Here is a 27,392-nt window from a genome sequence, read left to right as displayed (position 1 = left end):
TCTGGGAGGATCCCACATGCCGCGGAGCAACTGGGCCCGTGAGCCACAACTACTGAGCGTGCGCGTCTGGAGCCTGTGCTCCGCAACACGAGAGGCCGCAATAGTGAGAGGCCCGCGCACCGCGATGAAGAGTGGCCCCCGCTCGCCGCAACTAGAGAAAGCCCTCGCACAGAAACGAAGACCCAACACAGCCATAAATAAATTAAAAAAAAAAAAAAAAGAACTTACATAATTACCTGAAAAGGTTATTAAAAATACTACTCCTACATATGTGTGGGCCTTTTCATTTTCATAGATTTCAATCAAAATAATGGACTCACTGCAGAAGTAAACATGAAAATCCAATGGTCTTCTATGAGACAGAAAAGAAAGAGACTTGCAAAAATATAAAAATGTAAAAAGCTCCACTGTTCGCAGTACCGTGTTTATTTGGGGAAATAATTATTTTTTCACATTAAATGCATGGGTTATTAATATTATTCTAAATAAAAAAATTTAAACTGTATTATTTCTACTATGAAAAATATCGATAGAAGTATCCACATAAACAAAATTATCTTTGGGGTCGTCACTAGTTTGTAAGACTGTATAAATATTCTGACCACAATGTTGTGAAAATCGCTGACTACACAGTCCCCGGGCCAGGACTCAGGGAGACAGTGCGACAAAGAGCTCCCTGAGCAGAAGGAGCAGGGCCAGGCACAGTCCCAGGTCCCGGGAGGGCCAGGCTCTCAGGCTCTCAGGGTGTCAGGCGGTCTCTGGGGCGGGGACGCTCCGTGGTGGGGATTCCCCGTCTCCCCGAGTTTCACTTTCTCTCTCACAACCTGTGTCGGGCCCTCCTGCCTGGACACACTCATGACGCGACCCCGGTTCTCACTCCCATTGCGTGTCCGGTTTCTGGAGAAGCCAATCAGCGTCCCCGCGGCTCCCGGTTATAAAATCTCCACCGACCCGCCGGGACTCAGTTTCTCCCCAGACCCCGGGGATGCGGGTCATGGCGCCGCGAACCCTCCTCCTGCTGCTCTCGGGCGCCCTGGCCCTGACCGAGACCTGGGCGGGTGAGTGCGGGGTCGGGAGGGAACGGCCTCTGCGGGGAGGAGCGAGGGGACCCCGGGGGTCGGGGGGGGCAGGACTCCCAGGGAAGGAGCCACGCCGCCGCCCCCGGCCCAGACCCGCCCCCTCACCCCGGTCCCGCCTGTCCCTCCCTGGCTTCCCGCCCCCTCTTCTCTCCCCCCGAGGTGCCGGCCATTCTCCGACCTCCACACCTTTTCCGTCTCACGAGCCCCTCGCCCCCTCCCCACTCCCGGCCCCGTCACCTCGGACCCGGGACCCGCGCCGGGAGGAGGGTCGGACCGGGTGTCACCCCTCCCCGCCCCCAGGCTCCCACTCCCTGAGGTATTTCTACACCGGGGTGTCCCGGCCCGGCCGCGGGGAGCCCCGCTTCATCGCCGTCGGCTACGTGGACGACACGCAGTTCGTGCGGTTCGACAGCGACGCCCCGAATCCGAAGATGGAGCCGCGGGCGCCGTGGATGGAGCAGGAGGGGCCGGAGTATTGGGAGGAGGAGACGCGGATCTCCAAGGACGACGCACAGACTTTCCGAGTGAACCTGCACACCGCGCTCGGCTACTACAACCAGAGCGAGGCCGGTGAGCGACGCGGGCCCGGGTCCGGGTCACGACCCCCATCCCCAGGGACGGGCCGGCGTTGCCCTGAGTCTCCGGGTCCGAGGGTCACCCCAACATTGCGGGACCCGCCCGGCCCCCCGACTCGGGACTTTACCCGGTTTCATTTTCAGTTTGGGTTTAATCGCTGCGGTTGGTCGGGGCGGGGTCAGGGTCTCACACCTTCCAGTGGATGTGCGGCTGCGACGTGGGGCCGGACGGTCGCCTCCTCCGCGGGTACAGGCAGGACGCCTACGACGGCGCCGATTACATCGCCCTGAACGAGGACCTGCGCTCCTGGACCGCGGCCGACGCGGCGGCTCAGCTCACCAAGCGCAAGTGGGAGGCGGCCGGTGCTGCGGAGAAAGAAAGGAACTACCTGGAGGGCACCTGCGTGGAGGGGCTCAGCAGACACCTGGAGACCGGGAAGGACACGCTGCAGCGCGCAGGTACGAGGGGCCGCGGGGCCTCCCTGGTCTCCCCTCGGGCTGGAGCTGGCTTCCCACAAGGGGAGGAAATGGGGTCCCTGTGGGAACAGCGCCCCAACTTCTTGTCGGGAGAGGGAGGAATCCGCCCAGGTTTTCATATTCTGTACAAGACAATGATTCACCGGTGGCCTCACTTCTCTGAAAGACAGTTAAGGAATCCAGTCTCTTTGGGAAAGAAGCCGGAAACCATCCCTGAAATAACTGACCAGCGGCGCCCTTTGACCCTGACCCCCATCTTGTGAACCATGACTTTCTCTCTCAAGGCCCGTTCTCAGCCTGAGAACATGTTAGGAGGCCTGACTCCAGCTTTTCTGAGTCATTCAGCCTCCACCAAAGTGAGGACCATTGCCTTACGTGGAGTCATTCCGCCTTACGTGGAGGCTTCTACCTTGGCTTTCACCCTGACTCCAGAACTTTCCAAGGACTGGGAGATTTTCCCAAACCCAGGAGTCCAGGTTGGTGTCTGGTGTTTTTGCTTCTTCTGTTCAAACCTGTTGTGCTGTCCATTCTCAGGATGGTCACATGATGCTGCTTCGGTGGCCCATGAAGGTAACCCAAAGTGTGAATTTTCTGATTCTTCCTCCTCAGACTCTCCAAAGACACACGTGACCCATCACCCCATCTCTGACCATGAGGTCACCCTTAGGTGCTGGGCACTGGACTTCTAGCCTGAGGAGATCTCACTGACCTGGCAGCGTGATGGGGAGGATCAGACCCAGGACATGGAGCTTGTGGAGACCAGGCTCTCAGGGGACAGGACCTTCCAGAAGCGGGCAGCCCTGGTGGTGCCTTCTGGAGAGGAGCAGAGATACACGTGCCATGTGCAGCACGAGGGGCTTCAGGAGCCCCTCACCCTGAGATGGGGTAAGGAGGGACATGAGGGGTGGAGCTTCCTCTCAGATAAAACAGGAGCCCTTCTGGACACGTTCAGCAAGGTCGGGATTCAAGCCTGAGGTCAGGGCCCCTTCCCTTTCCTCCACAGAACCTCCTCAGCCCACCGTCCCCTGCATGTGCCTCATTGTTGGCCCATGGCTCATTGGTTCTCTTGGTGGTCACTGGAGCTATGGTGTCTGGAGCTGTGATCTGGAGGAAGAAGCAGTCAGGTAGGGACGGGAGGGAAGGGTCTGAGTTTTGTCTCACCGGGGGCTTTCAAGCCCAGGTAGAAGTTTGCCTCCCTCGTTACTAGAAAGTACCCTACACACACATGTGGAGTCTGGAGCTGAGTACTGACACTTACCCTTTTGTAAAGTACATGTGAAAATGAAAGAGAGATTTTTCACCTTCATAATTCCAGTTGGGGGCCTGTTTCTCAGCGCTTGCAGGTCAGAGGAGAAGGTGCCTGCTGAGGACGGACTCCCAGGAGGGCAGCTGGTCCAGTCCCCCCACATCTCCTTTCTTCGTGTTCCTGATCCTGTCCTGGATTTTTGGTTACAGTTCTGGAAAGTCCTCTGGGGTCCAGGACTAGGCGGTTCCTCTAGGGTCTCATGACTCTGTCTTCTCCCTGGCCTCTCACGTGATGTTTTCTTCTTACAGGTGAAAAAGGAAGGAGCTACGCTCAGGCTGCAAGTAAGTGTGGAGGGGGTGTGATTCCTGAGACCCTTGTGAGGGTGCAGAGAGGAGGCCATGGGGGGCTCACCCTCCTAAAGTTCCTTCTCTAGTTTCTCTCCTGTGGGTTCTGACCACGTCCTGGATTTGTTCTCCCCCAGGCAGTGACAGTGCCCAGGGCTCTGATGTGTCTCTCAGGCTTCCTAAGGGTGAGGCTCTGGAGGGTCTAGATTGGGAGGAGGGTTGGGGCAGAGGGGATGCCCTGGGAGATGGGGATTCTTTGAGTGGGACATTTGAGCATGTGGGAAGGTCAGCACTTATGTGACTGCCCTGAATTTGTTCATGATTATTTTCTTTTATAGTTTGAGACAGCTGCCTTGTGGGGACTGAGTGATGCAGGATTCCGCATCCCACCCCTGCATTGTGACTTCAGGATCTTCTGACTTTCTGCAAAAGTCATCTGAATGTGTCTATGTTCCTGTTAGCATAAAATGAAAAGGTGGGGAGCCTGGCCCACCGCTGCCCACCACGACCCCTCCCCACACTGGCCTGTGTTCTCTTCCCTGATGGCCTTTCCTGACCGAACAGAGGTGGGGCTGGGCCATCTCCATCTTTGTCTTAACTTCATTTTGCGCTGAAAAGTAATGTGTTTCATATCCTATTGAAAATCAGGATCCAAACTACAGATCTCCCCCTACTATATAGATGGGTCCTCATCGGTCTTGTCCCCCAGTGTTTGTTTATTTTGGTCTTTTTCCTAAAACTGTACAAATGTTAGATATTTAATCTTTGGTAATATGATATTACAAAGAAATTGCTTTCTTCTGTTATTGTTCAGCTTAGTCATCTTCATATATGCTTAATCATTACTAGTTACTTCTGTTATTTCGTTTCCTTCTGTTTTCTTTTTTTTAATTAATTTCCCTTGGCATATCAATGTCTTTGTTACTGGCTTCTAAGAACTCATTTATGACTAAGGATGTTAACAATTTGTCATGCAATGTGAATGAAATACCATGTTTTACTGCCATCAATTTACTATGGTGTTTTGTATTTTGGTTGTGTATTAAAATATAATCATGTTGTGCCTTAAAAAAAAAAATCAGGATATGAATTTGTTTTTTTGTTATTTATGCCATCAGGGGTTGATGGGATAATAAAGGTGAGGATTCCTAAGGTTTGAGAGAGGAAATAAATGGAAGCACTGAGAACCTTCCAGAATCCGTGTGCTTGCTGTGCTCTGTCTGTTGCAGGTGGGACAGGAGGAGGCTGTGAGGAGCCGAGCGTGGACGCGGCCTGTGCCCACTCCGTGCTCACTGCATCGTGGGCTTTGATGTGGTCACTCCTGGTCACATCTTCTCAGCTCCTTTGTCCTTGTCCCTTCAGTAGAACTTTGTCCCACCAGGAGCTGTGATCTCAGAGGAAGTCACCAGGTCAGCCTCTGCTCAGGCCTGTGTCCAGTCCTCAGCCCCCATCTTTTGGGTGTTATTTGTTGTTTCTTTGTTTCTTTAGAGGTTTTTGCCTGAGTTTGTGTCTTATTCTCCTCTGGGTGTCCCCCACCTCTGACAGCTGGAGGAGTCATTTTGCCAGTGGTACCCACAAGGTCCAAGGCTGCCCCTGCACACTGGAGAGTCTGTGGTGTCCAGAGATGGATTTTCAGATTCAACTAGCTCCTGCCTTCCTTCTAGGGTTTGATTGTTCTTTCCATATTTCCCCCAACCTTCTCAAAGGATGCATATTCTGGAATTAGCAGAAAGGCAGGAAACCATAATTTCTCATCTTAGATAAGTTCCTGTCAGAAATCTGCTCTGCTCGCCACTCTCCCTGCCCTTAGCTCTAGCAATCCCAGTGCTGGCTCCAGTACAAACTCATGGATTTATAAAGCAGAGTCTAATTTAGGTTTATATTTGGTTGGAAAATAGGACCCATAAGTCAAGGATCATTGTTTTCTGAAAAGAAAAATATACTTGTGTGAGGCAGTGCGGAGGAGGGTTGGTTGGTGGGAAGGGGAGAAGAGCACTTGTGAGAAAAATACCGGCAGCATTAATGTCATTGTGAGTAGATGTTGTGCTGTAGCTGCCACAAAACAGCATTTGGCCTGAGGTCACATTAGTAAAGATGCTGTCTCTAGAATAGGGAGGTGCTTTACGTTGACTATTCACTCAGCTGATACCGGTTGTGTGCCAGATATGACACAATGTTTTGCATCTAGGAAACTTCACTGAAGTTAAAACAAAAAAATTGCTGGCTTTGTGGAGCATGTATTCTAGTGGGAAGAAACAGACTATATACTATCAGCATAGTAAATAAGGAAAGTGTTCTGTTACAAGGGGATACGTACAATGGAAAAGATGGAGTGGAGAAGGTTATCCAGAGTGTGAGTATGGGGACAGGGAAAATGGCTATTTTACTAGGGCGGTCAGTGTGGGCCTCACTGGGAAGGTGACCTTTGAGGAAAGATTTGAAGGACATGAGGAATAATCCCCCACACTGGGGGAGGTTCTTTCCAGGCAGGGGGAACTTCCAGGCAAATGCACCAGGGCAGGAGCATGTCTGTGTGTTCCGGTTAAAGTGAGGAGGCCAGTATGGCAGGAGCAGAGATTAATTGAGATGTGATCAGAGGTACAGCCAGACCACGTAAGGCCTGGAGGATGCTGGAAGGGTTTTGACTTTTGCTCTGAGTGGGATGGGCGTTATAAGATTGTTTTGAGCAGAAGAGGGACATGGTATGACTTCTTTATTTTTTTTTAATAGGTTTTATCTCTCTTATTTATTTATTTATTTAAGCTGAGTTGGGTCTTTGTTGCGGCGTGCTGGCTTTCTCTAGTTGTGGCGAGCGGGGACTACCCTTCATTGCAGTGCGTGGGCTCTAGGCGCGTGGGCTTCAGTAGTTGCGGAGTGTGGGCCCAGTAGTTGTGGCTCCTGGGCTCTAGAGTGCAGGCTCCGTAGTTGTGGCTCACGGGCTCAGTTGCTCCGCGGCATGTGGGATCTTCCCGGACCAGGAATCGAACTGTGTCCCCTGCACTGGCAGGCTGATTCTCAACCACTGTGCCAACAGGGAAGTCCTTATTTTTTTAAAAAATATTTTAATTTTATTGTATAGTTGATTTACAATGTTGTGTTAGTTTCAGGTGTATAGCAAAGTGATTCAGTTATACATATACATATATTTGTTCTTTTTTAGTTTTTTTTGTCATATAGGTTATCACAGAATATTGAGTAGAGTTCCCTGTGCTATACAGTAGGTCCTTGTTGGTTATCTGTCTTATACATAGTAGTGTGTGTGTGTTCATCCCAACCTCCTGATTTATCCCTCCCCACCACGTTTCTCCTTTGGTAACCATAAGTTTTTTTCAATATCTGTTAAGTTTCTGTTTTGTAAATAAGTTTATTTGTATCTTTTTTTAAAAATTAGATTCCACATATGAGTGATATCATATGATATTTGTCTTTCTCTGTCTCACTTACTTCACTTAGTATGATAATTTCTAGGGCCATCCATGCTGCTAAAAATGACATTACTTCATTCTTTTTTATGGCTGAGTATATTCCATTGGACTTCACCTTTAAAAGTATCACTTTGGCTGCTGAACTGGGAGGCAAGGATGGAGTGAGGCCCTAGGGAAGCAGTGGGAAACTAGTGCAGTGTCCAGGCTGGAGATGGCCATGGCTTTGACTGGGGTGTGAGCGGTGGGTGTAATGGGAAATAATTAGATTCTGGACACGTTCTGAAGGTGGACTTTACAGCATTTGCTAAAGGATTAAATCTGGGGTATGAGAAAGAGGAATTAGGGAGGACACCCTAAATTTTGGACTATGTAAGTAGAAAGAGGGAATTACTCTCACCAGAGATGGGGAAGACGAAGGAGCATATTTTTTGGGGGAGAGGGGGCATTATGGGCATTTGGTTTAAGAGATGTTGGAGCTGAGATTTTATTAGAAATACAAGCCAGGTAGTTGGATTAGCAGTTGGACAAATGAGTCTGGAGTTTAAGAGCTATGTCTGGGCTGGATAAATAGATTTGGGAGGCGATGCCACATAATGATATTTAAAGCCTTGAGAACTGATGAAGTCTCCAAGGGAGGGAGTGATGGCTGTAGAAGAGGAAGAACAAGGACTGAACCCCGGACCCCCCAGCGCTATGTGATCGGATCAGATCACACAGCTGAGCAGACTGCGTGGTTCTGGCACCGCGTCTAGAAGGCCCAGAGACCCGGGAGTCTGATCTTTGCTTTGTACAGGAAACCCCTGGACATCTTTTTAAGATTCAGGAAGTCAGAAAGCATGAAATTCTGGGTTTATAGCAAGGTTGGTGTTGATGCTGCTGGTCTTCAGATCACACTTCAAAATTATTTATTTATTTATTTATTTATTTATTATTTTTGGCTGCATTGGGTCTTAGTTGTGGCATGTGGGATCTTCGCTGAGCATGCAGGATCTTTCGTTGGTGTTCGTGGATTCTTTGTTGTGGCGTGCAGGTGTCTCTCTAGTTGTGGCATGCGGGCTTAGTTGCCCCGCAGCACGTGGGATCTTAGTTCCCCAACCAGGGATTGAACCTGAGTCCCCTGCATTGGAAGGCAGATTCTTTACCACTGGACCACCAGGGAAGTCCCCAGATCACACTTTTAGTAGCAAGAACGTTCGTAGACCAGGATTCCCACATGGTTGTGCATCAGCCTTACACATAGGACTTGCTGAATAAGCTCTTCCTTGGTCTTGTGCCTAATATTCTGAGAAGGTGGTCCTGGGGAGAGGCCTGAGCATTTTGTAAGAAGCCCCACAAGCAATCCTGGTGCTCAGCCAATTTGGGAACCACCAAGGTCAGTGACAAGAGAGTGGCCAGAGAAGGGTCTTAAATCCACATTTAAAAGTGTTTGTTTTTTTCAGAATGAAAAGGGAGTACCTATATTGTCAATTATGAGATGTGATGTTGAGAAATACATGTAGTTCTCTCTACCATGGGGTAGAGTCAGGTGGAAGACTTAGGAAGTGGTTCACAGTTCAGCATAATGAAATCCTTGCTCTCTGAAGTTATTCTCCAGACTGAGTTCTCACTCACTCTTGGAGCAAACAATGAGATCCAAAATTTTTCTAATTTAGGCCTAAAGTACCATATATATATGATATGGGGGCTCATATCATTTTGGGAAGGCAACAGAAGCAGGCTTGAGGCTCCACGGGATCAGAATCCACCGTGTCCACCCTAGGCCAGGTCCCACATAGGAACATTGGCCCCTGTTGCTGGGCACAGATGTCACTGCTCACACAGTGAGCCCCGCATGCTGGACGTGGACCCTGCGGCGAGGACGGCTGTCACTGCGGCTCCTGACAACAGGAGGTTGTGTAACTCCCACTCACACCAGCCTTGCCAAATGCATTCTGCTCAGTCCCAGCCTCTCTGTGTCACCACGTCCTGAGTAGAGCCTGAAATGTGGTCTCCTGAGTGGTGGGGTCTGAGCTCCATGCTGTGTCCACCTGCAAGAATGTTTGAGAAAGTGGGTTTTCCTCTTTTATGGAGGAAGGTGGTCTCTGCCTCCTACCAAGACTCTTCTAGTGTGGAATTCTCCTAATCTAGGAATTCTCCTAATCAGGTACGGGGGTGGCGAGGGATGGTAAAAGAATGTCAAATTTCAATTCTGAGACTGGAACTGGATCTGGTACATTGTAGGCACTCAGGTTTGGTTGAAAGAACAAGTGACTAATAAATGACATCCAAGGTAGAGATTTACTTGCTTATTACTCTTACTCTGAATTTCTTTGTGAGCTGGTGAGGGAGTTTTTCCTTCATGCAACCAATTCTCTGATTCTCAGACGCCAACTGGGTGTCCTACAATTCAACTCAATTCTGACACGAGCTACCTGGAATTAGCATCAGACCCCACAGGTTTAAGGGCTCGGTGCCGCAGACTGCCTTTACTTCAGAAGCAAGTTGCAAGCCTCAAGTCCCTGTGTTACCTGCACTTCTGTCTGACTTGACTACAAAGCTAGGGGTTCCCCCCAAGTCTGATAATTTGGTAGAACAAGTCATAGAACTCAGGAAAATGCTATGCTTACCATTACAGTCTATAATAATTGATACAAGTGAGCAGCCAGATGAAGAGGTACCTAAGTCGAGGTCTGGAAAGGTCCCGAGTGTAGGAGCCTCAGTCACTGTGGAGTTGAAGTGTGCTACTTTCCCAGCATGTGGATGTGTTCACCAATTTGGAAGGTCTCCGATTTCTGTCCTTTTAGGGTTTGTAATGAAAGTTTCATGATGTAAGCATGATTGATTAAATCATTGACCATTATTGACTGACCTCTTCCTCCAGCCCCCCTCTCCCCAGAGGTCAGGGAGTGAGGCTGCAAGTTCCAACCCTCTGATCATGGTTTGTTTTTCTGGTGACCAGCCCCCATCCTGAAGCTTCTAGGACCTTTCAGCCAAGAGTCATCGCCCTAGCACCCCAAAGATGCTTTTATCACTCAGATATCCCGTCTTTGACCACAGATCCCTTAGAGCAGAAGGATCATAACAGTTAAAACACGCTGACACATGACTAGAGTCCCATTCAGTCATTAACAAGTAGTCCAGTCCATCTTCCTATTGAGGATATTTACATGGCAAGTAAATTCATGAAAAATTGCTCAACATTTTTAGTCAGAAGGGGAATTCAAATTAACCATAATATGGCATGGCTGCACATTGCCCAGAGTGGTTAAAATGAAAAAATCATGTAAAATCAGTTGCTGACAAGAATTTGGGCTAATTATCTCTCATATATTGCTAGTGGGAGAGTAAATTGATTCAAATACTTTGAAAACGTCTTTGCTGGTAGCCAAACATTCACTCGCCAGCATTTCCACTTTTAGTTATATACTCAATAAATATGCATGCATATGTGTGCCAAAATATGAAAATATTATTCATAGCGGCCCAATTTGTAAAATCTGGATATAACACAAATGTCCATGAACAGCAGAGTGACGAGAAATGTGGTCTATTCATATAATGGAACACCATGAGAGTAAATAAACTACAACCACACACAGCAATAGGGGTGAGACCCAGTGACATAATGTTGGGTGAGAGAGCCAGACACAGAGGGGCATCCACTGTATAATTCTTCGCAATCAGAAACTGGCAGATCTTACCTATGGTGTTAAAAATCAAGATAATGATTACTCTGAGGGGTGGGGTGGGGAGGTTCCTTTATGACTGAATAGGATTCAAGAGGGTTTCCTGGGATGCTGGAAATGTTACTTGATACTTGATGTGAGTGTTGTTTACCCCAATGTTCACTTGGTGAAAATCCACTGCACACTTATGAGCTGCCCGCCTCTCTATGGGTATAAAGTTTCAGTTTTGCAAGATGAAGAAGTTCTAATGCTCTATTGCACAACAACGTGCATATATTTAACACCACTGTACTGGACACTAGAAAATGGTTAAGCTGGTAAATTTTCTGTTATATGTTTTTTTACTACAATAAAATTAATTAAGCCTAACTCATTGAGAAACAAAACACATTACTTCCTTAATTAAAATGTATCAGGGCTTCCCTGGTGGCGCAGTGGTTAAGAATCTGCCTGCCAACGCAGGGGACACGGGTTCGAGCCCTGGTCTGGGAAGATCCCACATGCCGCGGAGCAACTAAGCCTTTGAGCCACAACTACTGAGCCTGCGCATCTGGAGCCTGTGCTCCGCAGCGGGAGAGGCCGTGACAGTGAGAGGCCCGCGCACCGCGATGAAGAGTGGGCCCTGCTCGCTGAAACTGGAGAAAGCCCTCGCACAGAAACGAAGACCCAACACAGCCAAAAATAAATAAATTTATTTAAAAAAAAATGTATAAGACCTATATTAAAAAAAGAGAGAAAGGTGTAGGCTACAGAAAACTGGACACACAATGCGGGAGAAAGACAAAGAGAGATTCTTTCTGCCTCATCTATCATCCATGGACCAGCAGAATCAGCATCATACTTACTGGATAGAAAACCAAGCTCACAGGTCCCATCCTTGACATCCTTACTCAGTCTGCATTTTAGCAGGATGCTCAGGTGATTCCACAGCACTTTACTTATTTTTAAAAAATGTTTATTAGAGTATAGTTGATTTAAAATGTTGTGTTAGGGGGCTTCCCTGGTGGCGTAGTGGTTGAGAATCTGCCTGCCAATGCAGGGGACACGGGTTCGAGCCCCGGTCTGGGAAGATCCCACATGCCGCGGAGCAACTAGGCCCGTGAGCCACAGCTACTGAGCCTGTGCGTCTGGAGCCTGTGCTCCGTAACGAGAGAGTCCGCGATAATGAGAGGCCCGCGCACCGCGATGAAGAGTGGCCCCCTCTTGCCACAACTAGAGAAAGCCCTCGCACAGAAATGAAGACCCAACACAGCCAAAAATAAATAAATAAGTAAAAATTTAAAAAAAAAATGTTGTGTTAGTTTCAGGAGTACAGCAATGTGATTCATTTATACATATACGTATATCCACTCTTTTTTTCTTTTTTAGGTTCTTTTCCCAGATAGGCCATGACAGAGTATTGAGCAGAGTTCCCTGTGCTGTACAGTATCCACAGCACTTTAAAGCGCTGCCCAGATGGTGGTGGAGGGACATCCTGGGAGGGTGGCTCTGCTCCAGATGTAGAAGATTCCAGTCCAGGTGGGAGCACATCAGAAGGGCCCAGGAGGTTATCTCCAAAAAGGAAAAATTGATAGAATGCCCAAAGTATCCTCACTTCTTTAAAGAATCATACAAATAGAAGAAACATCAAAGTTCAATTAATGAGAGCTACATAGGAAAGAATCAGACAAAAACAAAGGCAATTATTAACTCAGGGAGAAGAAGAGGTTGTGCAGAAAGTGAGAAGTAGTAGAGTTTACATATGAGTGTATTAGTCACGCAAAAGAAAAAGCTGAATGAACTAAACATGATCACTATATAAATAAACTGGGAAAGTGAAGGAATGGGAAGTGTGAAAGAAAGCAATGACTATTAACTATTGCATCAGCCACTGTGTGATGTGACAGACAGTGGCTGTGACAGAAAAATCAAGCAATAGTTCTAACAAGGCATTTTGTTTAGAGACTTGGAAGTAAAAGCCAAAAGAATCAGCTAAAAAATATGGAAAGTGGTCACCTCTGGGAAGGCAGAAATTGAGAAGAATCAGAGAGGACTACAATAATAGTCTATTTCATGAGAAAACTAGCACAGATATTTGACCTCTTAATTTACAGATTAAATTAACCACACTGGGAATTCCCTGGCGGTCCAGCAGTTAAGACTCAGCACGTTCAGTGCTGTGGGCCCGGGTTCAATCCCTGGTCGGGGAACGAAGAGCCCACAAGCTGTGTGGTGCGGCAAAAAACCAAACAAACAAACCACAAAAATGAACGAGTATGAAAGTTTATGCTTAATGACAACTGAGTACAACAAATGGCACTTGAGAGTTGACTAAAATGCAAGAATACTCGAATGGAAACATGCAGCCACAAGTGTGTGAATGACATCAACCCTGAAAAAAAACATGAAAGAATACGTCAGTATACACCTATCTGGATAAATAGATGCATGAATGAATTCTCTATCCCTGTTGCCTTACTGGGCACCCTGTGAACCAGGCACGGAGGGAACAGTACCTGACTAGAGCCTCTCATTACCCTCTTGCTTCCAGGCAGGTCCTGCTGCAGAAAGCGCTCCTGTCAGCTGCTTCGAGTCTGTGGGAGGTGCCCCCTAGTACACTCTGCCAGCAGTGCTTTACCCGGGTGGGGCTAAGGTTGTCCTGACCAAGAAGAGCATCACTCACCTGTGTGCCCCAAGACCGGAAGTCAGGAAGAACTGAGGATCAGATGGAGAAATCTCACCTCCCCATCTGCCCTGCAGAAATCAGTCTGAACTGATGGAGGGAGATGCTGATGCTTGATTGATTCCTCTGCCTTCTGGGTTCCTTTACTCTCTCACCTCAGCCCAAGGGTTCCCAGCAGTCACATCACCCTAGAAGCAGACTGACCCCTATTCCTCATAATCAGGAAACCCCAAATCCCTGTCCCTGTCCCCCTCCCATGATAATCACCCTTCAGCTCTGCTTCATCACATGAGGGTTACAACTGTTCAGGGGAGATTCCCCGCCCAGCGTCAGCCCCTGAACACTGGCCCCAGGTGTATTTTCTCCCAGCCCTTTATGCTTTGCTGTGAATCTGTCAGTCACTGGGAGCTGGAGGGGAGAGAGAGGTGGAGAATTTTTAGTGCCGCGTCAAGGCAGTGAGATAGACCCCTCCTTCTCCCCAGAATCTTACTCGCTGTCCCTTCCCAGACACGTGAAATAAAACACAGACCAGACGTGTACATTTAAAGAGCAATTAAAACTTTTAATATGAAATTATATAGATATTGCAGACATGAAGTAATGCATATACAAGTGTGACAGGGTGTGAAGGGAACCTCAAGTTTCCAGAAATCTGCTATTAGTCATTTTGGGAGAAGCCACAGTGAAGAAACTTACTGATAAAGCTTATTTGTAATAATTGAATTATTATCCATGTATTCTATTATAACATAAAAAAACAAAAATAGAGTTAGTAACTAGTGTAGTGCAGCTGCAATCACCTCACATATATGAATGCTTTTAATCGTCCCCACCACAACTGGAAATAAACACTGTTTTTCTCATTTCATAGATGAAGAAACTGAGGCATCAAGAGGGAAAGTGCTCAGGGACATAGAGAACAGTCTAGTGGTTGCCAAGGGGGAGCAGGGTGGGAGAGGGTAGGAGTGGGAGTTTGGGATTAACAGATGTAAACGGGTATATATAGGATGGATAAAGAACAAGGTCCCATTGCATAGCACAGGGAACTATATTCAATATCCTGTGATAAATCATAATGGAAACGAATATGAAAAAGGATGTATATATATGTATAACTGAGTTACTCTGCTGTACAGCAGTAATTAACAAAACATTGTGTTCAATAATTCAACTATACTTCAATAAAAAATAAATTAAAAAAGGAGGGAAAGTGCTATATTGTAAATCAACTACACCTTAAAAAAATAACAAATAAAATAAAACATAAAAATAATAAGATAAATAATAGAACACACACAAAAGGGAAAGTGCTAGTAAGACCAGAACAGGGAGCTGAATTCAGGCCTCTGGCAGCAGATTCTAAGCTTCCACAGTAGAAATGATGGACGCCGGGTCTGACAACGAGGACTGAAATCCCGGTTGTCTGAGGCCATTATGGTCACTTGGCTCCATCTGGCATTGAGCCAGGTCTTGTAGGCTAACAGCTTTGGGGAAAAGGAAAAACCAATAAATAAATGACCAGTTGGCTGCAGAATTTTGCTCTTTATTCCCTCAGAGATTCTCCTTCAGTTGCTCCAAAGTCAGGTTCTGTCCTTCTCTGAGGGAAGAAAACACCCCTCCTATTTTGCCCCCTTTTTGCCCAGCCCTTGCTGGACTCCTCCCCTGACTCCCCAATATCATCACCTGTCTCTGCTTCCACCACCTTCCACGACAGGGACAAAGGTCGGAAGGACGAAAGGACAAGATCCAGGAGTGGAAACCCAAAGCCCTCTCGCCTTAAGCCCGGACCCATCCCCGACACAGTGCGAGGCTCTGTCACAGACGGGTCCCGACTCCGCGTTCCTCCAGGCCTGGGAGTGGACACACACACAACTCCTTCCTCTCCTCTGTTCTCGGACCTCCTCACCTGCACAAGCACCTGTTCCACTGCCCGGCTCCACCTCAGGCCCTGACCTCCACCTGCAGCGCAACCTCCTGCCCGCCCCCAGCCCTGAGCCAGCAGCTCCTAACTGGAAAGCCCATCGGGAAGCCCAGGTGACAGCAGCCCCGTCTAGAAAAACTGGGCTGCCACAGGCCCTGCCCCTGACCTGACCCTGGAGCACCCCTGGCTTGCAGACGCCTGGCCTTGCCGCGACCCTCACTCCCCGCCCAGGCTCTCAGGGTGCACTTGGTCTTCTCTCCTCCTTCCTGGTCCACCGGCTCCTGGAATCCCAACTCCACCCCAAGTGCTGCTGCTAGGCTGAGGCTGCACAGTCCCTCCTGCCCTGTTCCAGGCAGGGATTCAACCAGGCCGCCCTCCCTTCCTGTAGGGATCTGCTGCTCAATGTGGATGGGGGGGACACCCCCAGCCCGAGGCTGTACCTGGCCCCCTCTGCACCCTGGGACTGCCACTGCCACCCTCCACCTCCCACAGGCAGCGCCCCGTTTGAATTCCTCTTTCATTTAATATGCACCACAAGGTCAGTATTGGAGGAAATTCTATTGAGCTTTGCCATCTGAAGTCAAAAACATTTGTATTGGACATCAAAAATTTAAAAAGTAATTTTGAGAAATTAGCACATGATCTTCACACTGTTTTCCCAGCAAATGCCCCAGTGACATACAAGACAACCGTTTCTGTCTCAACGGAACCAGAACTCATGTTCCCTGGGGGTGGGGTGGGTGGGGAGGGGTCGGGGGTGCCCCAGGTGAGAGCAGGAGCAACTACAGAGCTGCCTGGTCCCCTGCTCTGGGTGCTGCATGGACAGAGCCTCTTGCTGCGGGGCAGGGTGACTAACCATCCCTGTATGCCCAGGCTGAAGGCCAAATGATAAGGGAATTGGGCTCGTGGATGAGAAACCACGTCCCCAAGCACGCCAGTGACACAAAGAGGTGGCATCAACAGAAGGAGCTGAGTCTCTGCACATGCCACCCTTTCACTGTTCCACGCTCTGCCTTTGCTCTTTGCCAAACACAAAGCTCTGCTGCTCTTTTCCTCTCCCCTCAAGCAACCTGATTATGGGGAAATCAATGTGACCATCCCGTTCTCCAAATCTACAGGGCAGTGACCACCATGAGCAAGGGAACTGGCTCAGGGAGGGCAGGGTGAGGCCACAGAACACAGACCCAGTGCCCTCCTCTAAAGAGCCCTTGGACTGTGTCCCGAGGGGCTGGACAGGAAAGAACCTGGAGGTGAGATAAAATCAGTGACCCCAGTTGTCCAAGGATTGGCTGTTCTCCTCTCCCCAAATGGTCAAGGGGTATCTGCTCACTACTCCCCTATATTATGGGCAAGGAAATTCCAGCAAGCATGGGGGCACGTGATGGGACCTTGAGAAGGATGCAGGCTGGGGGTGACCCAGAGGAAACGAAACTCAGAAGACAGTTCATGGAGGAGGACTTGGAGAGGTTGCAAAACATCTCTAAGTGGGGCCTCACAAGGGCGCATCACAGGCAGGGCTCTGGCACCATCCACTGAACCCTAGTTTGAGCATTATGATTCTTTTACTTGGATTCTTTTTTTTTTTTCTGTATAAAACTAAATTTATTTAAACTGAAGTTTTATATTTATCTTTTCTTTTTAAAAAATTTTTACTGGAGTATGGCTGCTCTATAATGTTGTGTTAGTTTCTACTGTACAGCAAAGTGAATCAGCTATACATATACATATATCCCCCCTTTTTTGGATTTCCATCCCATTTAGGTCACCACAGAGCCTTAAGTAGAATTCCTTGAGCTATACAGTAGCTCCTTGGATTCTTAATGATGGCTGAAAAACTGGGGAGAGAAATGCAGATAGGAAGTGATAAGCCCATCGCCTGGCCTCTGAATTCCTCCTCAGTTTTTAACCCCTCCCCACAAGCTCACAGACACTTTACTGCAGGTTCCCTCTGAATCAATCCATGATCACCTAGACCCTCCCAACCAGCACATGACCCAACATATCACCCCTAGATGAGGCCTGACGAGCTGAGAGTAGACAGAAAAAGATGAGAACAGAGCAGAGAGCTGAAACCCTCACTGCGCCCAGTCTCACCCAGAGCAAAGAGAGGCCCCTGCTGGACACTAAGGGCCCCAGCCTGGCCCTGGCCTTGGGCAGGACCAAGGGGTTAGAACAGACGTGGCTCCCATTCCCTTCACAAATACCCCAGTGTCCAGCTCCTGGAACAGAGGCTTGTCATCTTCTTGAATCTGTGCAGAGGGACACGTGGGGGACCCTACATCCCAGGCAGAGCCCTTCCCATCCCCACCCCCTGCCCAGATTTCTCACCTGGGCTCCCCACAGCTGATGCTGTCTTCTTCTTCTTCTTCGTGCAGCAAAGGACACAAAGCTCGATGATAATAACAACAACCACAGCAGCAATACCCAGGATGGTCCACCACCGACTCTGATGCACCAGGGTCTCTCCTGAGAAAGGGCCTTATTCTATATAACACAGGCACCCCAGAGCCACAGGCCTGCTCTCCTCTCCCTGACCCTGGCCTCTGACCCTCCCAGGGTCACAACCCCCTCCAGGCTCACCCCAGGCTCACCAGAGGGCGCAGGGTGTGCACTGTGATTCCCGCTGCGTTCCACGTGGCACTTGACACGCTGTTCCTCTCCTTGGGGAACCCTTATGGTCACCCAGGTCCGGTAGGTCCCATTCCCATCAGGCAGGACACCCCCAGACTGCTGGGTTTCCCGGCTCATGGGTTCCTCATCCCAAAACCAGGCAGCTGAGATATTCCGGGGAAAGAAGCCGAAAGCCCAGCATGTGAGGTTGACTGTGCCCTCCGAGTCCTGGCTGCGGGTCACGTTCACGGCTGGGGGCCCTGGGGGAGAAAGCACAGAGCCAGTGAGGCCCGGGGCCAAGCCCTGCTCCCTCTAAGGAAGACGGAGAGAACAGGGCTGCTGCTGCCCACTCTCCACCTCTGGCTGAGCCCTCGCCCACCCCAGACCTGCTCCAAGTCTGTTCTGCACCCTGGGGCCCAGTTCCTTTAGCCGGGCAGGAGGAGGGGCTGTGACGGGGCCTCACTCTCTTGGATCCACGTGTTGATGCTGAGGAGCGGGCCGTGCGGGGTGGGCTCCTGGGGACCAGCAGGGAACTTTCTGGGACAGGCAGGCTGGGAGCCAGGGGGGCCCACTCCAGTCTAGGGCCTTCCTCTCCTGACTGACACCCACTTTCCCTGGTACAGTTTCTGTCAGAGGGCCCACTGCTCCCCTGGATGATTGTCACCGGGGTGGTTCATTCCCCTCCCCACCTGCCCATCTTTCTATAGGGATTTAACAGAGCAGGAAATTGCAGGACACCACGCCAACAGAGCATATATGCACCCAGAGGACAGGGAGGGTCTCTGTGGGCAGAGTCAGGGCGTGGAGGCTCTAGGAGTCTGGGGGAGAGGAAGGGCCCTGGTCCAGGAGCAGTACCTGTTCTCTCCCTGAAGCCTGTCCAGGATTCCAGATAGCCCCGCAGTCTTCCACAAAGCTCTCCCTGCACGTGGGCCCAGTAATACTTGCTTTGAAAGCCATCTGTGTCCCCGGACTTCTCCATTTCCATGGCCAAGGTCGGACCCAACGACTAGGGTACTGTACATCGATGGGTCTCCAGGTGACAGGAGAGGAAGAGCTCCCCATCTTGGTAGAGAAGCCTGAAGCCCCAGGCGTGGTTGTCTTCTTGAATTTCACAGCCCACCATCTCCTGGAGGGAATTCACACCTGCACCCCACCCCACCCCAGCAGTGACTCCTCCAGTCCCCGTGTACCTCTGTCCTCCCACCCAAGTGAGAAACTCCAGCCAGAGGGCTCCCTCCCTGCTCCCCTCCATGTCTTCCCAGTGCTGCTGAGTCATGGCCACCCCCCTGCTGAACTCACAGACCTCTGTCCTCTGGACCTGCCCCCTAATCCAGTGAAATGCCTCACAGCAGTCTCGGACCCTCCCCACTCTCACCTCCTTTCTCCTCCTGCAGGGCCAGGATTTCTGCTAGAAGCTTTCTGAGGTCCTTCCAGGTCTCTGTCAAGTCCTTGGACTCTGTGTCCCACGTCTCAGCTCCCAGCTCTTCTGCCCACAGTCCCCGGGGCTCTACCCTGCCTGTCTCACGGTCATAGTGCAGGAAGGCCTGGCCATCCAAGTGTCCCCCAGCGAAAAAGCTGGGCTGCACAGATCCATCCCGGGACAGCACCGTGAGGTTGTAATGAAGACTGTGTGATCCTGGGGAAGGGGGAACCGCAGATGAAACAGCTTTCCAGAAACAAGTGCACATCAAATGTTTACCAGACAAGTTCTGCTGTCCTGACCTGCTCCAGGACTGAGGATGCAGAACATGCACGTGTACAAGGGACCACAATGAGAATTTTTCCAACACAGGGGAAAAAAGAAAAAGAGGAGTGAAGGAGAGGGGAATTGAGGAGTGGAGGGAGGGGTGGAGATGGGCAAACATTCAGGACAAGTGCCAGGACAGGGAGGCACCAGCTCCCTAAGGGTCCAGGCAGGAGACCAAGGGGAGAGGCTGGCCTGCAGGGGGCAAGGGAGAGGCAGGAAGACCAGGTGAGGGGAGGTGGAGTCAGAGGGGAGGGAGGGGCAGTGTCAGCCCAGGATCAGAGGCATCCCTGGTCAGAGGCCGGTCAGGTGAGACAGAGAGCAAGGGCTGCTGCCCGTGGGGCAGGTTCATCATGGACGAGGTGGGCTCAAGGGAGGGTGGGGCACGAGGCAGAGGGGCCTGAGGGGCTGGGCTGTGGCCCTAAGAGAGTGGAAGGTGGGCCAGTACCCCTGGTGGAGGTGAAGCAGTGGGTCTGGGCCCAGAGTGCAAGAGGCATGGTGAGGCCCCAGGTGGGGAGGTGGCTGGACCTGCCAGTGTCCCCTGGGAGTGGTGGGTGTTGGGGGCCTGAGTCAGTGCCATGTGCCCAAGGGCCATGGAGAATTAGAAGGAGCGGTGGCAAGAGAAAATAGAACTGGAAAGCCAAGGTGCACATTGGGAGGGACCTGCACAGTGGGAGTGGTTGGGGGCAGGTCACACCTCCACAGAGGGTGTGGGTCAGGCAGCCAGCACAGGAGGGCGGGGCTGGGGGAAGACCCCCTGTAGGGAAAGGCCAACTCACCAAGTGGCATCAACAAGGATTTTGGATACATGGTTGAGGTAGTGAGAGCCCACTGGGGTCAGTGAACCTAAGAGAGGGTGGTGAAGGCCAAGGAGGTGGGCAATTGGACCAAGGGTAGTATTCCTATTGGGGAGGGAGAAAGGGCAAGGGGCTGCAGAGGAGACAGTGGTGAGGGCCTGGATTGGGGGGCAGGGGATGAGCATGCCTCAGGGGTGACTCTGGGGGACCTTGGATTAGGGTGAAGACAGGAGAGGAAGGGTGCTCTGGGTGAGGGAGGGTGAGGGTGAGGTGGTGATTTGGGGCATCACAAGAGGGGGCTTGTGATTGATAAGAACTTGGTGAGGGCCCACGGCAGGTGGACAAGGCGTGGGAGCTGGGCAAGGTGCCATGGGGGTAGGTGCAGAGGGACTAGGGCAAGTGGAGTCCAGCACCTGAGGCCTGGAGAGCGGAAGCCTCCAGAGAATGACGTTTGGGATGCAGGAGTGGGGAAGGGGCAGTGCTGGGTGAAAGGCCCACAGTGAACGAGGGTCAAGAGCAGGTGCATGCACTGGGACGGAGGTAGGAGGATGGGTGCCAAGACGGGGGGAGAGTTCCTCCCACAGGGGCTGCTCACTGTTCTCAAGGTACAATTATCGTCAAGGCCCATCACCACAGCTCCCCCTGGTGATGAAACTAGTGGGGATGTAGGGAATTCATACTGGGCAAAAGTGAGTGTGGGCAAAAGTCAACCCCAGAAATGTAAGGTTAGTGAAAGCTGGGGGAAGGTAGGAGCCATACAGGTGACTGATCCTTGCAGGTAAAGATCCATGAGGGACGAGAGGATGAGGGTGAGGATGCCCTAGGAAGGGATCAGAGAACCGCAGAGAGGAGGGAACAGCAGGGAGGGGGAGGGCAAATCCTGAAGGGGCGCAAGAGATGGCAGGGGAGGAGGCAAGGAGAGAATCAGGTGTGGGAACACGTGCACAGCAGAAAATTAGAATTAACATTGGTGGTGGTGGGGGAGTGGAGACCACAGAAATCACAGGAAGAATCCCTTGGCTCCAAAACTGTCAGACCCTAACTTCTCTCAGTGAAAATAATGAATAAACAATCTATAATAAGAGTAGAGGGTGTGATGAATTGAGAGATTGGGATTGACATGTATACACTGATGTGTATAAAATGGGTGACTAATAAGAACCTGCTGTATAAAAAAATAAATAAAATAAAATTCAAAAATTCAAAAAATAAAATATAGTAAAAAAAAAGAACAGAGAGTTTTATTTGAGCCAAATTAAGGACTAGCCGGGAAGCCAGCTTCCCAGATAACTCTGAGAAACTGCTCTGGAGAAGCAGGGTTTTCAGCACACTTGTGTTTTTTTGTTGGTGTTTTTTTTGGGGGGAGGTAGTTTTTTGGCTGCCTCGCACCAGAATCTTAGTTCCTAGACCAGAGATTGAACTCCGGCCAACGGCAGCGAAAGCGCTGAGTCCTAACCACTGGACCGCCAGGGAATTCCCCTTCAGCACAGTTTTATAACTTGTCCGAACAAAGAACATTAAGCAATTCAGAGCTACATTTCTCCAAGGTTTAAAAAAAAAAAAATAGACCAGCACGTACACGTACAGCACATACAGTATGGCCTTGGCACCTGGGAAGGGAGTCTTATCATCAAAGGTGAACCAGCGTTGGAGTCCCAAGAAGAGGGGCATTTAGTCTTTATTTTTAACATGGACATTCTTTACTTCTGGTCAATGTGCCCTTCCCTTTAATAATTAAAGCAGATGTACAACGTATGTCTGACAGGCCACAAAGAGGCAATTTACTTAGTGCAAAATTCAACTTAGTTCATGTATAAGCCAGAATGACTTCCCTGTATCTGAACATGTGAAAACATATTTTGTCGCTTCTCTCAGTGAAAGTCAGGATCCGCCACGGTGCCCACAGCAGTAGGAAGTGTGGTTCAGGGCCCTTGGGCCCTTCCTAGAGCTCCTGGTCACTAGAAAGAGACCCCCAACTCCAAGGACTGAGGCCCTTGAGCGCTGCCTGCCTGGAAGCTCCCCGATTCCCGAGGCCAGAAACGGGAAGAGGGCAGAGCTGAGAACAGGAGGAGAGGACAGCGCTCAGGGGCCTAAGAGGGAGCCCAACACACCGGTGGGAAGTGGCCGCCTGAGCGTCGGACCTCCAAGAGCCCTTGATCGCCTCTGACGGGAGCAACCCGAGCTTGGGGGCAGCCTTCCCACCCACGGGAGTCAGAGGACGGGGATGTGTGAGGAAGAGGAAAGCAGGGAGGGCGGGTGCAGCAGTGGGAGCAGAGGGTGGGAGTTGGAAAGAGACTGAAAAGCGGGAACGTGCTGTGGTGGCCACAGGCCCCGAGCAGCTCCCGGCCCCTCCCCGACCTCACCCCGCCCCCCACTCCCCACCCCGCTGCACCGCCAGTGAGACGGTCCCCGCGACGCTCACCGAATCCCACCCGGACCCTGAAACCGCCCCAGGCTCCCGGCTGAGGACCTCAATGAACGCCACTCACCAGCGGCGGTAGCCGGGAGCACAGAAAGGGCAGCGCCGCCTAGAAACGGCAGGACAAGGAGCAGCCCTGGCAGCCGCGCGGAGCTGGACCGCTGGGTGGCGCAGTTTCTCCCCGGGAGATGCCGCCTCCTGGCCTGTGGTCAAGTGTTTCTCTGACCCGCTCTGCTCCGTTCCTTTGCAACTTGCTTCTCCTTCCTCGCCGCTGTGCCTTCTTCCTTCTCGCTTGCTCTCCTTATTCTCCTTTTCTTTCCTTCCACTCTCACCCTCAGCCGTTGAGGGGTTTTAGCTGTGCTGGCCCAGGACCTGGGGATTTTATCTTTTGTGTGGCAGCTTCTAGAGGGCATGTCGCTGAGGCTGTGATGTGAGGCCGTGATGAGGATGACGGAGGAGGAAACGGGGCCTCCTCTCAGCTCGCTGCCTTGGGGGGTTCTCCGCAGGGGCCCCTTAGGCTAACGCCCCTCCTGGAGTCTTAACCACTGGACCACCAGGGAAGTCCCCGGGTTGAATTCCTGGGCTTCTGCACCCATCTTCTTAAAAGAGAGTACTGTATCTCTTCAGAAGGGACTTCATCCAGGAAAAGTAGGTGGATTACTCTCAGGGCCTGGAATATACTGATGTTTCTTCTGTTTTAATGATGTTTTCCACCACCTAAACTCATTCGGAAACCCATTGAGGTGAGAAATGTCTCTCATTAAAAACAATCTAGATAACTTCTCCAGTAACCACCTGCATTGGCCCTTTAGCTCTCCTCCCTGCTGAGGACCCATCCCTGGATTATCTTCTAACATCCATCAGTTCCGCTCTCTCTGGTGACAATCTGCAGGAACATTTCCATTTTTTTGATGCTCTGGCGATTCTCAGCTCTTCACAAGCAAACTAGACCAGAAAACTGCAGAGTCTTGTGCCTCAAGCATTGGCTTGGATTGGACTCAAAGCACTTCCTCTTCAAAGGGCAGCACTTGGAAAACTATAAACCTGTTTTGTTAGTCATGATGGAAAGAGATTTCTGGAGTTTCAAGTACCAAATCTACCTGAGGAAAAAAAGTGCATTGATTCCTGGTTTTGGCAATGTACTACAGTACGTGAGATGCTTTCATTGGGGTAAGATGGCTGAAGGTTGCGTGGGACATCTCTGAACTATTTTTGTAATTATTTTGGTGAGTCTAGAATTATTGCAAAATGAAAAGAAGGAGGAGGAGTGGGGGGAGGAGGCAGAGGGGAGGAGGGGAAGAAAAGGAAGAAAAGGAGGAGGAAGAGGAGGGACATTAAAAAATGTCCTTAATGAAAAATTGAGGGCATTCCAGGAAAAGAGACTCTCTTTATTCCTGAGGTTTTGGCTCCAACTCTGTTGTGGCTTCCGACCTTAGTAAACTGGATTAGTGAACATGTCTAATTGCAATGACTCTTTGCCTAGACAAGAGGCACGGTTGTGTAGAAGCCCGCCTCACCATGCCCTGTCACATGTCCCATGAGTCCTTCACTCTTGGGCCTTCAAAAGAGGGGCAAAGTGTCCCTCACCAGCAGGAGGGGGCTCTGAGTAATTCCCATGGACCAGCCTTAAAGAGTGATTTTGCCTGGAGTGTCTTTCACACTTATCTCCCTCAGGACCCCAGCAGGGCCATTGGAGCTCGTAGGTGACTGATGGAGGCTTTTGGGATTTAGGATCTTGATTATGTCATCTTTGAAGACTTGCCCAACATCTGGCATGGTCTGGAAGATGACATCAAGGAGGGTATATGCAGAACCCTGGGAATTGGAGAGTTGAGTCACTTGAGAGTCTGAAAGCTCAAGAGCAGCTGCCTTCTCTTGGGCACAAACCAAGATTGAGGGGATTGAAAATACATTGCATCTCCTTGGTCTCCACGGGCACAAGCTTATTTGTGACCACAGCTGCTTCATTGGCACGAGGCTAAGGAAGCCTTGGGTTTCTGCAGGGTGTGAGAAATCAGAGAGGAGAGCAGCAGATGGAAAGGCGGAGAATATAGGGTCCTGAAATTTATTTGATATCTGCTAGAAATGCGAGGTGCCGCATTTACAAAAAAGTGTAAGGATACCAATCTCAGGATACCAGGGGAAAGGGATAAATGAAACAATCTGTAATATGTTGGCAGAAAAACTGAGAGGCATATACATTTAGGAGAGGTATACTTATTATATATTTGTAAATTTTCCAAGATGTGGGAATGTTTCAGACATGACTTTTAAAGAAACAACACAGTCCGCATGGATGGTGGAGCTTATTTTTTAAACCCAGTATATGTCTTACTGTATATTATTTCCCAAATGTGCTTTTGCTCGTTTGACTATTTTAAATTTTTACCAAACTTATACATGTATATAATTTTAAAAGGCAGAAGGTCCTACAAGACTTATAACAAAAAGCTGTGGTTCTTATTACCACTTCCCCAATCTTTTTTTTTTTTTTTTTTAAAAAAATTTATTTATTCATCCATTTGGCTGTGTTGGGTCTTCGTTTCCGTGCGAGGGCTCTCTCCAGCTGTGGCAAGCGGGGGCCACTCTTCATCGCCGTGCGCGGGCCTCTCACTATCGTGGCCTCTCGTTGCGGAGAACAGGCTCCAGACGCGCAGGCTCAGTAGTTGTGGCTCACGGGCCTAGTTGCTCTGCGGCATGTGGGATCTTCCCAGACCAGGGCTCGAACCCGTGTCCCCTGCACCGGCAGGCAGACTCTCAACCACTGCGCCACCAGGGAAGCCCCACTTCCCCAATCTTTAGTTCTCTTTCGCTAGATGCAAACATTTCAATACTCAGTTGGCTTTTATCTTCCTATTTTTAATAACAAGCTGTATCAGTCAGGGTTGAGTGAAGGAACTAGAGATTATTCTAGGTTTATTAAACAGGAAGGGATTTTACAAAGACTGTTAGGAGCTTTTGAAATCTTTAGAAGGGCTGAAGGAGCAAGTTCTCAGCTGAGCCTTATGGAATGACAGCCAGAACAATGTAGATATATTTGGTGTTCCTTTAATGGCTTGTATATAAATTTATCACTAATCTCTCACCAAATTCTCCTTCAACAGTGTAGTTTTCCTCTCCATTCAAATGCATGACAATTAATCAATTTTATCTTTTTCTTGGACATAGACTTCTGTAGCCAGGTGAAGGAATTCTCTTTATTCCTGAGGCCTTGGCCCCAAACTCCTATTTCAATCTGGACCTGTTGATCCCTTATTGTCCCACATAGGTGCCTCTTGGGATGTTCCTTTAGCATTTATATATATATATATATATATAAAAATATATATATATATATATATATAAAAAACATTTATATATATAGCATTTATATATATATATAGCATTTGTGTATATATATATACATAAAACATTTATATATATAGCATTTTTATGTATATATAGCATTTGTATATATATACACATAAATATATACACATATATACAAATGTATATATACAAATTGTAATATATATACAAATATATATAATATATATACAAATATATGCAAATATAATACATATCTATTATGTATACAAAATATATATTTATATATAAATATATATACATATATATATAAAATGATACTGTTTAACACCTGAAGGTGACAAATTATTCTGGATTAGACATTTATGTATATAAAACAATACTGCTTAACACTTGAAAATGACAAGAGAAACTCTGGAACTTTCTTGATCCAGGGACAGGAAAGAATGACAGGACCATTGGTTGCCATGGGCACTGTTTCCACAGCTGCATTGCTGTTTTGACTGTCATTACATGTAGTTTGAAGGACTGTGCTATGAGAAAAAATATAGCTTTTTCTTGATTTAACAGTGATCTAGGCAGGACAGACAATAATAGCCCCACTTAATTAATGGATAAACTAAGGCTGAGAGAGATTACACACTCTATAAAGGGGCAGAACTAGATCAGAACCCAGGTTTTCTGACTTTTTCTTTTCTGGTGTCTGTTTTCAGTCTGTAACTCATCTATGGTCAAAAAATGAGGAACTCATTTGTGGCAAAAATCATCAGACATCCTACAGTCACTAGAACAAAAACCCCACAAAGGTAGGATACCTGTTCACTACTGTAGCCTCAGTGCTGAAGTCAATGCTTGTCCCAGAGCTGGCATTTAGTAAATATGTGTAGAATGAATGAATTGGTAAATGAATGAATGGTGTAGCTGTTTATAAGTAAGGAAACACAGCTCCAGAAATGTTAAGCGACTCATCAAAAGTCACTTATCATATTTTATAAATTACAAGACATATGTTGACATATGCTGTGCTCAGTGCCCAGCAAGTGCAAGACAAGGAGGGAGCTGGTGTGTGACACTGTGAGATGGTAATGCAAGCCAACTTCCCCTGAGATCCTCTAGGCGATC

At 49.1% G+C, this 27,392-nt stretch overlaps 2 protein-coding genes across 2 annotated transcripts; one reads left to right on the top strand and one right to left on the bottom strand.

Moving 5' to 3' along the window:
- Positions 1 to 817: 817 nt before the first annotated feature.
- LOC132374542 (BOLA class I histocompatibility antigen, alpha chain BL3-7-like) lies at positions 818 to 4,920 on the top strand. Its single transcript, XM_059938324.1, is given in 10 exon segments — positions 818 to 957; positions 959 to 1,058; positions 1,380 to 1,649; positions 1,838 to 2,113; positions 2,741 to 3,016; positions 3,135 to 3,187; positions 3,189 to 3,255; positions 3,686 to 3,718; positions 3,859 to 3,906; positions 4,060 to 4,920. Coding segments are annotated over 10 exon segments (1,230 nt in total). The 5' UTR covers positions 818 to 855; the 3' UTR covers positions 4,065 to 4,920.
- A 9,912-nt stretch (positions 4,921 to 14,832) lies between these two features.
- Positions 14,833 to 20,245, bottom strand: LOC132374356 (MHC class I polypeptide-related sequence B-like). The gene is given in 6 exon segments (XM_059937969.1): positions 14,833 to 14,957; positions 17,723 to 17,860; positions 17,986 to 18,264; positions 18,860 to 19,147; positions 19,380 to 19,640; positions 20,197 to 20,245. Coding segments are annotated over 6 exon segments (1,140 nt in total).
- Between the last annotated feature and the right edge of the window lie 7,147 nt (positions 20,246 to 27,392).

The sequence above is a fragment of the Balaenoptera ricei genome, chromosome 11, assembly GCF_028023285.1.
Source record: "Balaenoptera ricei isolate mBalRic1 chromosome 11, mBalRic1.hap2, whole genome shotgun sequence".
Lineage (NCBI taxonomy): Eukaryota > Metazoa > Chordata > Mammalia > Artiodactyla > Balaenopteridae > Balaenoptera > Balaenoptera ricei.
The sequence above is the reverse complement of the archived record's forward strand: the minus strand, read 5'-3'. Positions and strand labels throughout refer to the sequence as shown.